Source organism: Eucyclogobius newberryi, unplaced genomic scaffold (assembly GCF_026437365.1).
Source record: "Eucyclogobius newberryi isolate DKJ021-1_F unplaced genomic scaffold, fEucNew1.0.hap1 SCAF_1, whole genome shotgun sequence".
NCBI lineage: Eukaryota > Metazoa > Chordata > Actinopteri > Gobiiformes > Gobiidae > Eucyclogobius > Eucyclogobius newberryi.
This window is the reverse complement of record NW_027315723.1, coordinates 4,826,880-4,839,257: the sequence shown is the minus strand read 5'-3', so window position 1 is coordinate 4,839,257 and position 12,378 is coordinate 4,826,880. Positions and strand designations below refer to the sequence as shown.

Sequence of the window (12,378 nt, the reverse complement as noted above, 5' to 3'; positions counted from 1 at the left end):
TAATTGATATTATGTATGTTTAAGCGTTACTGAGGAGGTTAAAGCTCTTACTTTCACCACCTGTTATATTGTACAAGTCATATTGTAATTAAAAGTGCCGTTCTAGACTGCAGAAGGCTTTCCATGTCGGCATGTATCAAAAACAGCCCGTGTATTTGAAACCCCATTGGATCATAGCGGTATTTGAAGTGATGCGCAGGCTTGTAATGCATGCTCTGTACATCCAAAGAAGGAATACAAAAAGTATAGGGGTGAATAAGTGGCAGGTGGGTAGAAAAATTGTATTTTTTTTTTTCTCATTTGGAGATGAAAGCTACAGACAGAACTGCCGCAGCCATTTTGAAATTCGACATAATAATCTTTTCGAACACGTCCTGGAGCAGCAAAGGGGCCTTCAGATTTAATAACTAGTCCATAGCGTCTACACAGCTTTCCCCAACCACCTTCTGTTCAATACGTCTTCCCTATCTCGCAATCTGCGAGAAACCTGCTCTTTTTCTGAATAATGTACTGCCTGGTCGCCTGCTTTTTCTAGAAACTTCAGACTAGAATTCAAATTCAACATCTGGAGTCTGAGCTATTGTTAAAACACACCCACAATGCAAAGGTCTACTCGAGTTTAATTATTCAGCCGGTTACAAGACAGTTCAAACTAAATGATGTGTAGTAGTAGTAGAAGTAGAAGTAGAAGTAGTAGACAATCATTTTTTTTAAACAATGCTTAAAAAAAAGCTGATTAAAAATCAAAAATATGTGGTAAATTTGATACAAATATTAATTTTGTCATACATTTTATATACAATTTACAGTTAACTAAAAACAACTAATATGTTTGCAGACATGTATTTAACACATTTCTGTTGAATTGACTTATCGTCAGAATATCCTTATCAAAATGCTAAAAACTAATAAAGATATTCATTTTTGTCCATATTGCCCAAACCTGTCAAAGATTCTGTCATTTTAACTAATGAAAGAGGGAATAAAAAAGGACTAGACAAGATATAAACCCTAAAACAGGAACTAAACAAATACTCAAACCAGACCTAAACCAGCACTAAACCCAGTCCAAAGTCAGATTAAACTAAGATTAAACAAGATCTAACATAGAACAAAACCTGGACTAAAGCAGGACTTGAAATAGGACTAACTAAAAACAAGACACTAAACCATGACAAAACCAGATCTAAACAGGCCATGGAACACAACAAATCTAAAATAAAGTTTACCTGCAAACAAACAACTAATACAGGTACCGACTAAACCGGGACTAAACCGGGACTGAACCGGGACTGAACCGGGACTGAACTGGGACTGAACCGGGACTGAACCGGGACTGAACCGGGACAAAACCAGGACTGAACCAGGACTGAACCAGGACTAAACCAGGACTGAACCAGGACTAAACCAGGACTAAACCAGGACTGAACCAGGACTGAACCAGGACTGAACCAGGACTAAACCAGGACTAAACCAGGACTGAACCAGGACTGAACCAGAACTAAACCAGGACTGAACCAGGACTAAACCAGGACTAAACCAGGACTGAACCAGGACTGAACCAGAACTAAACCAGGACTGAACCAGGACTAAACCAGGACTGAACCAGGACTGAACCAGAACTAAACCAGGACTGAACCGGGTCTAAAATGAGCATCTACAAAGCCCAAAGCACCTCTGGAATTCCCCTGCCATCAAAAGGAGAAATTACAGTGAAAATGGAGTCTGAAGAGACACATTACGCTGAGGATTGTGGGTAGGTACAGGTTTTATGGAACTATGGGAACGAGGGTGAAGAGAACTGAACCTCCCTGTGTCTCCATGAGGTCTTATTCTGTGCAAACGCTCTAACACAGCACTTTAGACCTCTACAAACACGGGGATGAGAGCGAGCAACTTGAAATGTTGAATGACCGGTAAACAAATTTAGGAGAAGGTTTTAAGTCTAAGATGTGATTGTATAAAGTTGCTTCAAGGGAACATACCTAGCACAAAATATAAATGAACCATAAAAATCAACCACAAAAGTGCAGAAATATCACTTAACTCTCTAGTTTGGGAAATTACATTTACATTTTCTTTTAAGGTCATTTTAAGTCGTTTTCATTTTAGAAAATATACTACATTTTCTAACTTTGCGCATCTCCAGAATAACAATAGTCTACATATATTGAATGTTACAGATGTTCATTAATATGCACTGTCCATATCAAATAAATAATACATCATATAAATACATCTCTTACCTCAAGCTGCAACTAACGATTATTTTAATTATTGACTACTAAGCTATTCTTTTTAGGATTAGTCGAAGGGTCAAACGATTATATTGTACATACAGATTTGTAAATACCTTTTAAATCAAATAAATTGGACATGGTGATGAAGGCTTTAGATACAACATATGAATAAAGTGTATTATTGATGAAAATCTGTATAATAATAATAGGCCGTTTGGCATGTGTTTTAGTGTCTGTATAGTCTAAATAATAATTAAAGATCGTCAAAATATGTTTAGGATAGTGTTAATAGTCGACTAGTCATTATTCTGATTAATCGTTGCAGCCCTACACCACATTCATACAAACAAGATGAGTGAAGTGTGTTGCCCACAGACACCACTACAGTCTGGTTTTAGTTTTCGATAATGATAATGATAATATTGAAGTCTTAAGTGACTCAAGACTTACAACTTTAGTGATTCAAATCAAAGTGGACTGCATAAGTGTCACTGCTGTCAATCATTTGTGGGTATAAGAGCATTTCCCTTTTCACAACAAGAGGAAATGTGTGATAAAAACGATGATAGGCAGCCGCCAGTCTCCTCCGCTCCTTCAAGGGAAATTTAAAAAGAATATTCATAAATCTATAGAGAGCGAGGAACTTGTACCCTTTTTAAAGACGTGGGCTTGCATCGGCTTACATCAGAAAAGCAGCAGGGATTTTATATAGTAACACCAAGACAAAGCAACAGGGAGTCCAGACTAAAGCGGGGACTAAAGCGGGGACTAAAGCGGGGACTAAAGCGGGGACTAAAGCGGGGACTAAACCAAGGACTAAACAACCAAAGACTAAACAACCAAGGACTAAACAACCAAGGACTAAACAACCAAGGACTAAACAACCAAGGACTAAACAACCAAGGACTAAACAACCAAGGACTAAACCGGGGACTAAACCAAGGACTAAACCAAGGACTAAACCAAGGACTAAACCGGGGACTAAACCAAGGACTAAACCAAGGACTAAACAACCAAGGACTAAACCGGGGACTAAACCAAGGACTAAACCAAGGACTAAACCGGGGACTAAACCAAGGACTAAACCAAGGACTAAACCAAGGACTAAACCAAGGACTAAAACAAGGACTAAACCGGGGACTAAACCAGGGACTAAACCAAGGACTAAACAACCAAAGACTAAACAACCAAGGACTAAACCGGGGACTAAACCAAGGACTAAACCAAGGACTAAACCGGGGACTAAACCAAGGACTAAACCAAGGACTAAACCAAGGACTAAACCAAGGACTAAACCAAGGACTAAACCAGGGACTAAACCAAGAACTAAACCAAGGACTAAACCAACCAAACCGGAACCAAACTGAGACTAGACACGCTGGGTTAAAAAAAAAACATACAAGCTAAATCATAAAATGGCTGACTGATCTGACGTAGGATTAAACCAGGACTAAACTAGGAGAAAATCAGACTAAACAAAGATTGAACCAAGACTGAACAAGGACTAAACCAACAATCAGATAAAATACTAAATCAGGATTAAACAAAGACAAAACCAGGTCTAAACCAGGACTAAACTAGGACAAAATAAACCAGGACAAGGCCAGGGACAAGATCAAGGACTAAACCAACGCTAAATCAGGATTAAATCAGTCAAAACCAAATCAAAACTAGAGACATATCAGACTAAAGATCACCCAAACCAGGACAAAACAAGAGACTAAATGGAGGGACAAAACAGAGGGACTAAACCTACCCTAAACAAGGATTTAATCATGATTAAACCAGACTTGTATCATACTAAACCCGGTCTAACCAGCAATCTATCTGGTGCTCCTAATCCAAGCCTGCTCTGTGCTTCTCCTCTGGGGTAGGCCGGTCCCATGGGGAGGCCTGAACCCCTGACTCTCCTTTTCTTTAGACAATAATAGCCCTTTAACAAGCTTTTAGGCTGAATGGACCACCCTCGGCACCAAATGTTCACACAAAAAGCAGATTTTTCATTTAGCTTCGGGGAGAAGAAGGTAGGGGGCGACCGCGCTTAGACATAAGGGCTTTTGTCAGCAAGGAATTCACAATAAGAGGCCTCAAAAGTAGGATTAGCAGCACGGGCAACAATTAATTAAGATGAAATTAGAAAAATGTTAACAGGATGATGGAATAGAATGAATCGGGACTAAACAAAGACTAAAACAGGACTAAACAGAGGTCAAAATAAGACACAAACAGGACAAAACCAAGACTAAAGCACAACTAATGCATTCAATACATAACCAGGACTAAACAAGGATCAACTCAGGACTAAACCAGGGACAAAATTAAGACTAAGCCAGGACAAAAAAAGACATAACCAGAACAAAACAAAGACTAAACCAGGACCAAACTAGTAGGGCTGCTGAGTCGTTTAAACACATTTTCATTAGTCAATAAATTATTTAACTAGAATTATAAACATTGACTAAACCAGGACTAAATTAAGATTAAACCAAGACATAAACAATGATCAGGCATGGAGACTAAACCATGGAACAAACGCAGAGCTTTTGTCAACTTAAAATGATGGAGGTGGTCTAAAGTAGGATTAGGGACTCGAGCTACATTCAATTAAGATTAAATCAGAAAAACTGGCAACGCTTTGTCGGAGGAGCTGCCAATTAATTGTCTTAATGTCTTCGTGCTCACACCTCGTTTCACTGGGAGACAGAAGAGATAGCATGGATGGGTATAAGGAAACAAGAGGAAATAAAAACGATAATGAGATTTAATACAACAGCGAAACGAGAAGGAAAGTATTTTTGGTTTGCTTTTCTTTGTTTACCTAGTATGGTTTAACCTTTGATTATTTGTAAAAAAAAAAAAACAGTCAAAGTTAATTCATCCCTGTTGAAACTCTCCCTTTCTGTCATTTAATACTAATAATTTCCATGATTTATTGCGGTCAGGGTAAAACACAAAGAGTCCAAACAGCACTTTTTGCTTTGGGGACTTGTATCCGGTGAAAGCTCCCTGTGCTCTGTGGCACTTAAAAAGGTTAAACATGTGCGGACTGACCCTCTATCCTGTCAAAGAGGCCAGTTTCAACAATCACGACGGCATCCTTCCAATTCCAAAAAGTCTAAACCAAAACTATGCCAGGAACATTATGGCTGCACGATATGAGAAGAGAGTTGTGCTATTCGATAACTATGTTTTGTGTTGTGATTATTGCAGTATTTTAATGTACATTTTGACCACTAACCCCAAGTTAATTCAAATTAAATCTAAATCTTTACTTTTACTTTATTTACTAGTCAAACACGTGTCAAATAATGCCTTAGAAGATAGCTCAATAATGATGTTTTAGCAGTATATTGTGCAACCTCACTGAACATGGACTACTTAAGAACTAAACCAGGACTATATCAGCACATTAAAGAATTACCCAAAACTAGACGAAATCAGGACTCAATTTGCACATCACTGCCCTCTTTGAAGAGAATTATACTTAAAAATGCTGACTATTCCAAAACATATAATTATAATTAACATATCTTCAGTACCTCAATCATGAGGCTTTACAGTTTCATTTTGCTACCGGGGACGACAAAGTACTTTTGCCAGAACCACAGGACAGCTGCAAAAACATCAATACGACCCATTAAGTAGAATGAAAGAGCTCTGCAGTCACTTCTCCCACTGAGAAACTGCAAGTCAATGGAGATAAAAGCTAAATGACAACAAGCTTTTGAAGGGATAAAGTCAGACAGGAGTTTTAATAAACCAAGAATGGGTTTAGTCCTGGATTAGTCCTAGTTTAGATCTGTTTTAGTTCTGGTTTAATGCTGGTTGAGTTCTGGTTTTGACCTTGTTTAGTTAGTTTTTAGTCTTGCTTAAGTCCTAGTTTAATGCTGGTCTAGTTCTGGTATTAATCTGGTTTTGAATTATAACAGATGAGAACTGGTTTAGTTCTGGTTTAGTCCAAGTTTAATGCTGGTTTAATTCTTGTTCACACCGGGTTAAAACCCAGTTTAGTCATGGTATAATCCTGGTTTAGTTTAATACAGGTTTTGACCTGGTTGAGTCACCATCATCATCATCAATAAATCTTATGTTCATTATTTTGGATTTGCCACATTAAGTAATTTGAATTAGGAGTTAAGTTATGTGTAAATACAGGAAAACATTGTAACATTAATCTATGAGTATTTCATATAAAGTAACTATATGCATAATGAACATATTGTTTATGCCAATTATTTATGCACTGCGTTTGTGGATCTACAAATGGATATGAGATATGCTGTTTGGTCCCTGGGATGTCCAAAATAAGACGCGAAATATGGCGGGATATGGAATCTTTTGGAGCCGAGGTGATCGCTGCAATGGGCCCGTCCGTATCTGCTGCAGTAGCTGCTCAGCTGAAAGCAGCGGGAGTAACCGGAGCACGCACGGATGAAGTCGATGACAACACTGGCGTCGGAAAACAACAATATGAAAAATAAGCTGCAGGATTTGGAGTCCAGATCACGTCATCCTAACCTTGGGCTTTTGGGGATCTCAGAGGGAGAATAAGAACAGGATACAGAAAGATTTTTGGAGAAGAATATTCCTGAGCGGCCTTGGAGTTGAGGTCCCTCCCATCATAATCGAAAGTGCACATTGCCTGGGCAAACAAAGAACAGCAGCTGATAAACCAAGAGGCCTGATGAGCTTTCTTAATGATCATGTGAATGTCTTGAAGGTTGCAAGGGTTAAAGGAAAGCTCCAGTACAAAGGGAAAGCTCCATATACTCAACAACGGCAAAGATTAAACCACATCTTTGAGGAGTTTAGGAGGAGAAAGCTGAGACATGGGTTCTCTTTTCCAGCGACTCTTCAGGTGACTTTTGAAGGTAAAAACACCAGGAGAAGCAGAGGTTCTCCTCAGGAAGAGGCAAAACACAGAACTAAAGTGTACGAGAGATGGAGCCACCAGTGTGGGGTATGCGAGTTCGTGTTGTGGTCACACGGTGATACATTTCTGTTAATTAGAAGACATTGATTGATGACATGATTTATTTGTTTTTAACATCAGACTTTATGTCCCATGCTGGCTGTCTGCTTTTGTACATAAACTCTGTGACTAAATACATCTACTCATTGATGTGCCAAAAGTGGGAGATTAGTATCCTTCAATTAGATTAGCATACTGAACCAAATCAAACAAACAAAATGTTTTACAAAAAAGAAAGAATAGACATTGTTTAATTACAAGAGACACATTTGAATGATACTGAACATGAAAAACCAACAAAATTATGTTATTAAAAATCCTATTATTCATCATACAAAGCCAAACCTAAAAGGGGAGATGCCATTTTGATTTCAAACCGAATAGTTTTTGAACAGTTTTGAATATAAGGATAAAGATGGCAGTTGTACTGATTAAGGGGATCTTCGCATTCGGCCAACATTAGACATGTAGAACTCAAGAGGCAATGGAGGAACAATATGTAAGAAGTTATGTATCTTGTTGAAGAATATAGGAATGACTGATCTATGGAGGGAAATGAACCCAGGGCACGCCAGTAAACCTATTTTCCTAACCCACATACAATCTATTCCAGAATAAATTGCTTTTTGTTCTCAATAAAAGGCACATAAATACAGGCACAACAGACCTAAATGATCATGCACCTATCTACATTTCTGTAGATTTGGAGGAAAGACGAAAAACAGTTCAATGCCAGCCTGGTTAATGACCCTTTGTTTAAAGAAAAAATGTCCAACAACATGAAGACTTATCTGAAGGAAAATTATACTGGGGAAATGTCTCCGCCCATCCTTTGGGGTGCTTCCAAAGCATTCGAGAGGACAAATTATAGCTGATATGTAAGAAAAATGTTAATTGTTGGAGGAAAACCATGCCAAATGGGGTGTCCTAAGACATTAAAAAGATAACGAGAAAAGGATCTAACCAATAATATATATATTTATAAAATATTATCATTGCATTTTAGTTGGGGGGGGGAAAGGAACTGCATTGTATCAATTTTAGTTGAAAAAAAAAAACAATTAACAATATATCCAGGGTGTTGCGTGGATGTTTCCATTATTGTTAATGTTAAGTCTAGAGAAGATTTTATGTCAACAAATCAATAAAATATAGTCAAATTAGCTGAATATATTTTTCAATATTTGAAAAGGCAAAAACCAACATAGAAGATTACATGGCCTAAATAGTTGAAGCTTTTGCCAATAATTCCTCAATCCTATTTTCATTCAAATTTAGGTCAACTAATATCTTAACTGCAGCTCTTTGAAACCACGGAAAGGGAATAAAGTGCCACAAAGGATGACGATCTTTCATGTCGTACGTTTATTGTTGAGCTACAGGAAAAATGGTGGTGCGTAACCTTTGACCCTAGCAGGTAGATGATCAGTTAGCGCCCGCGGTGTGTCGGCATGCCCACTAGCTTGTTTCCTGTGGGGTTAGCACGCGCAGCGCTTCCTTTAGCGTAGCTGTGTCAACAAAGGAACGAAGGGCAGGAAGAGAGGACCAAACTGTGTGGGTTTGTTTTTCTTTGCAAGGCGTTTATGGACCAACAAAAGAGAAGAACTGCTATGTAAACACAAATTATAATATAGACAATTTTTACACTTTGTAGATGGACACATTTTCAATAATATTTTTTTTTTCTTATTCTTTTATCTGGTGGAAAATAATGTGTTAAATATCTTACTTATATCCATGAGTTTCACAGGACTTATTTGTTGTCATCGCCATGCTGAGGAGGTCACATGCTATATCCTAACTCCGCTCTTAGATAGTCATGAAAAACAGTGCATAAAATGTAAAATGAAAAGGTTTGATACTTCAAGAAGGAATAATTTATGGGCTTTGATTCTTATCTACAGCGACGAGTCGCTGACACTTAAAAACAGAGACAACTTGCTACAACAAACTTTTGTGGATATTTACATCTAAGATTCCTCACCCAGACAGTTGGAAATTAGGCTTGTTAAAACTGTCTGCAAGTAAGCCTGGGGGCTGGAGGAATGGTCTCTACTCTAGATGAACAGCTCTGCCTGGATGAAGCATCTTGTTAGATGAACCACCTTCTCTCCTCCAGAGAGGTTCCAGCTCCACAGGCTATCTGCAAACTGAAGCGTGTATGCCTGTCTGTCTGTGGGAGTAGCATCACTGTGGGTCTCCAAGGTTTCTATATTTCCCCATTTTTTCCTTCACGAGAAGAAGGCTCTAAAGACAGGGGACGTTGGGATATTATCCATTTGATAATTTTCTATGAACATTGTTTTAATCATCAAGTTACGGTTGTCCTTTATTTAAAAAAATAAATTGAATTGAAAATAGGCTAACGTTTATTACCATAGCCATGCAATCATATGTAAACTAGCATTTGTCAGCTGCTAACTGCCTGAAACAAACAGCTCAGCCTCAGTCTGGAGTGACGTAAGTGCACTTGTCTCTGAGATGTAACAGAAAAAAACTTTGTTTTGAGACTTTTTGGAAGCCCAGCCCACAGTGCAACATGCATCTGCTGTCCTCAAGATGTCAGTAGCAACGCATGTGTGACATCACTTCGGACCCGTTAGTTATAACGTGGTCTTCATTTGCATAATCCCGATTTAGTGCTGGTTTAGTTTTAGTTTGTTCCTGGATTGGTTGCAATTCTGAATTAGTCCAAGGTGTTTACACGTGTATATACAGTATGTACACGTATACAGAAGTATAGTCTATTATATATAAAGTATAGGTTGCATTCACGTGTCATCAATATATTCTAAAATACATATTGTATAAACTGACCCGGAGACATGTCAGAATTCTATGGTAGAATTTGCTGTTAAATTGTCAACGTGCAGATTTGTTGACCTGCTTTATGGTTCATATCCCTCTATTTCCTGGGCCTTAACACATGAAACAAAGTCTTCTCTATCAGCAAACATAAACCAAAGAGACCAGAGTCCAAAGGCGTGATTGTTGCCATGAGATTAATACGACCCAAATACTAACAAATAATGATAAGGTTCAACTTTATTGGAGATATCTTTCACAAACAGTGAATCTCCCATAAAGTTAAATAGACATTTGTTAAATTAGAGATGATTTTATTGCTCAAAAACATTGAACAACATGCATTCTTACAGTGAGTAATCCTGCTTGTCTGAGAGAGATACGTTTAAGCCATACTGTGAACGTGAAGTTAGTGGTTCTCAAACATTTCACATGAAGTACCACTAAGACTGGACTAAACCCAGTCCATATAAGGCCGAAGTTAGGGCTTAACATGCTCTTGAATTAAACTAAAAGCTAGTTCTAAATAATTACTAACCCAAAGAAGGACAACGAATTTGTCTCTAGATGAAACAAATAAAGTACAGTTCTAGGAAAGGCAATAAAATGGACTTTCCACCGTAAAGGTTTGTAGTGCACCTTCAGAATGTCGCCGCTGTATGTTTAGCACAGGCGTGTTCGTCTCACCAGTTCTCGGGGCAGAAAGATGTCCTCCTGTCGAGCCACCACCATAGACACGTTCTCTCCCAGTTTAGTGGAGCGCAGCATCGCGACAAGCTCCTCCTGACTGCGGCCCATCATGTCCACGCCATTCACCTTCAAATAAACAAGAAAGTACTGTAAATACACACACAGAGAGCATGGGAGACGGCTGATTGGAGGGAACGATCCAATGACAGGAGCAGCGATCAAGCTTCAAGCAAGACAACAAAAATCAGACTTAACTAGAACCGAGTATCGTAACATTAGAGACTCTGCAAGCCAGTTTTACATGGATGAGTTTGTCTTATTTTGTGGTATTTTGGTTATTATAAGATAAGATATTCCTTTATTGTCCACACATGGGGAAATTTCATTGTTGCAACGCAGGTAGATACAGAGGAAAAGGACAGAAACCTCTCATTTCTTAATAGGAAATGGTGGGGAAAAATAAAGATAAAAGAAAAGAAAAACAGCTAGCATAAGACAAGATAATACTAATAATAATAATGGTAAAATAAACACTCTATTTTCATCAGTTATATGCACATGAATGTGACATTATTGCGTGTGAGTACGACAGTAATTGCACATGAATATGACGGTATTGCACATGGTTATGCCAGTATTGCACATGGTTATGCCAGTATTGCACATGGTTAAGTCAGTATTGCACATGGTTAAGTCAGTATTGCACGTGTTCAGGGCTAGCAGTGTTTGTTATAAAGTCTGACAGCAGCAGAAGGAAAGACCTGCGAAACCTCTCCTTCACACAGCGAGGGTGGATTATTTGGTAATATTAAATAAGATTTCTTTTGTGTTATTGATATTTGATCAACTCGTGCCTCAAAACAGCTCAAATGTGTCCGAGAATGCAGAGATGTGATTTGTGCTACATGCCAAAACTCTTTTCCATCTCTACAAAGAAGGAGAAGCTGCATACAAACAGCAGCAGGTACAGGGGGCATTTCTCTCCTCTCGGACCGCGTGCTGCTTCCCCTCACTTCTCCGGTCGTCTCGCTAAAGCCAAAACTTTATTGTCGTACAGCAACATCTCATCGCCACACCTATTATTTGTCATTTTGTCAGATAATAACAGATTTCACGACTAATCTCCGGTGCTGCTAAAGCTTTTGTACCGCTGCGCTGCCAGTGACTGACACACAGAGGATACACCGCTGTGCTCACGGTGAATGAGGAGATTTACTCGGTTAAGTCCAAAGTTCCGTGTCAGAGGTTCAGGTCTGGACGGGATGGTGCCTTTTTCCTGATCTCGGGTGTATACGTGTTTCTTTCACCTCCAGGATGCGGTCTCCAGGCAGAAGGCGGCCATCTTTAATGGCTGCTCCTCTCTGAAGGATGTTCTTCACCAGGATCGGACCGGGACCGTGGACCGTGGAGTCTCTGGTGACGACCGTGAAGCCAAGACCCTCTGGACCTGTGGAGAAGAAAATGAGTTTCGCTAAGTTCTCGCTAAAATTTCAGTTTTAGAATGATTGCGAGAAAAAATTACAATTGCGTGAATATCCATACCAAATTTAATTCAAACTAATATTTTCTTTCTATTATTATGAGGTGATGAAATGTTGTAATTTGTGAAATTAATACCCATTTTACATTATATTATATGTTTCTATGACACAATTACTCACTTTTTAAGCA

The 12,378-nt window shown here is 38.7% G+C and overlaps 1 protein-coding gene across 1 annotated transcript in view; it reads right to left on the bottom strand.

The window, feature by feature from the left end:
• Positions 1-12,378, bottom strand: part of pard3ba (par-3 family cell polarity regulator beta a) — a 263,992-nt gene that overhangs the window by 171,178 nt on the left and 80,436 nt on the right. Inside the window, exons 9-10 of the mRNA XM_072443180.1 lie at positions 12,015-12,154; positions 10,705-10,833 (exon numbers count right to left, since the gene is read on the bottom strand). Of these exons, the coding sequence (XP_072299281.1) occupies positions 10,705-10,833; positions 12,015-12,154 (269 nt within the window). The remainder of the gene's footprint in view (positions 1-10,704; positions 10,834-12,014; positions 12,155-12,378) is intronic.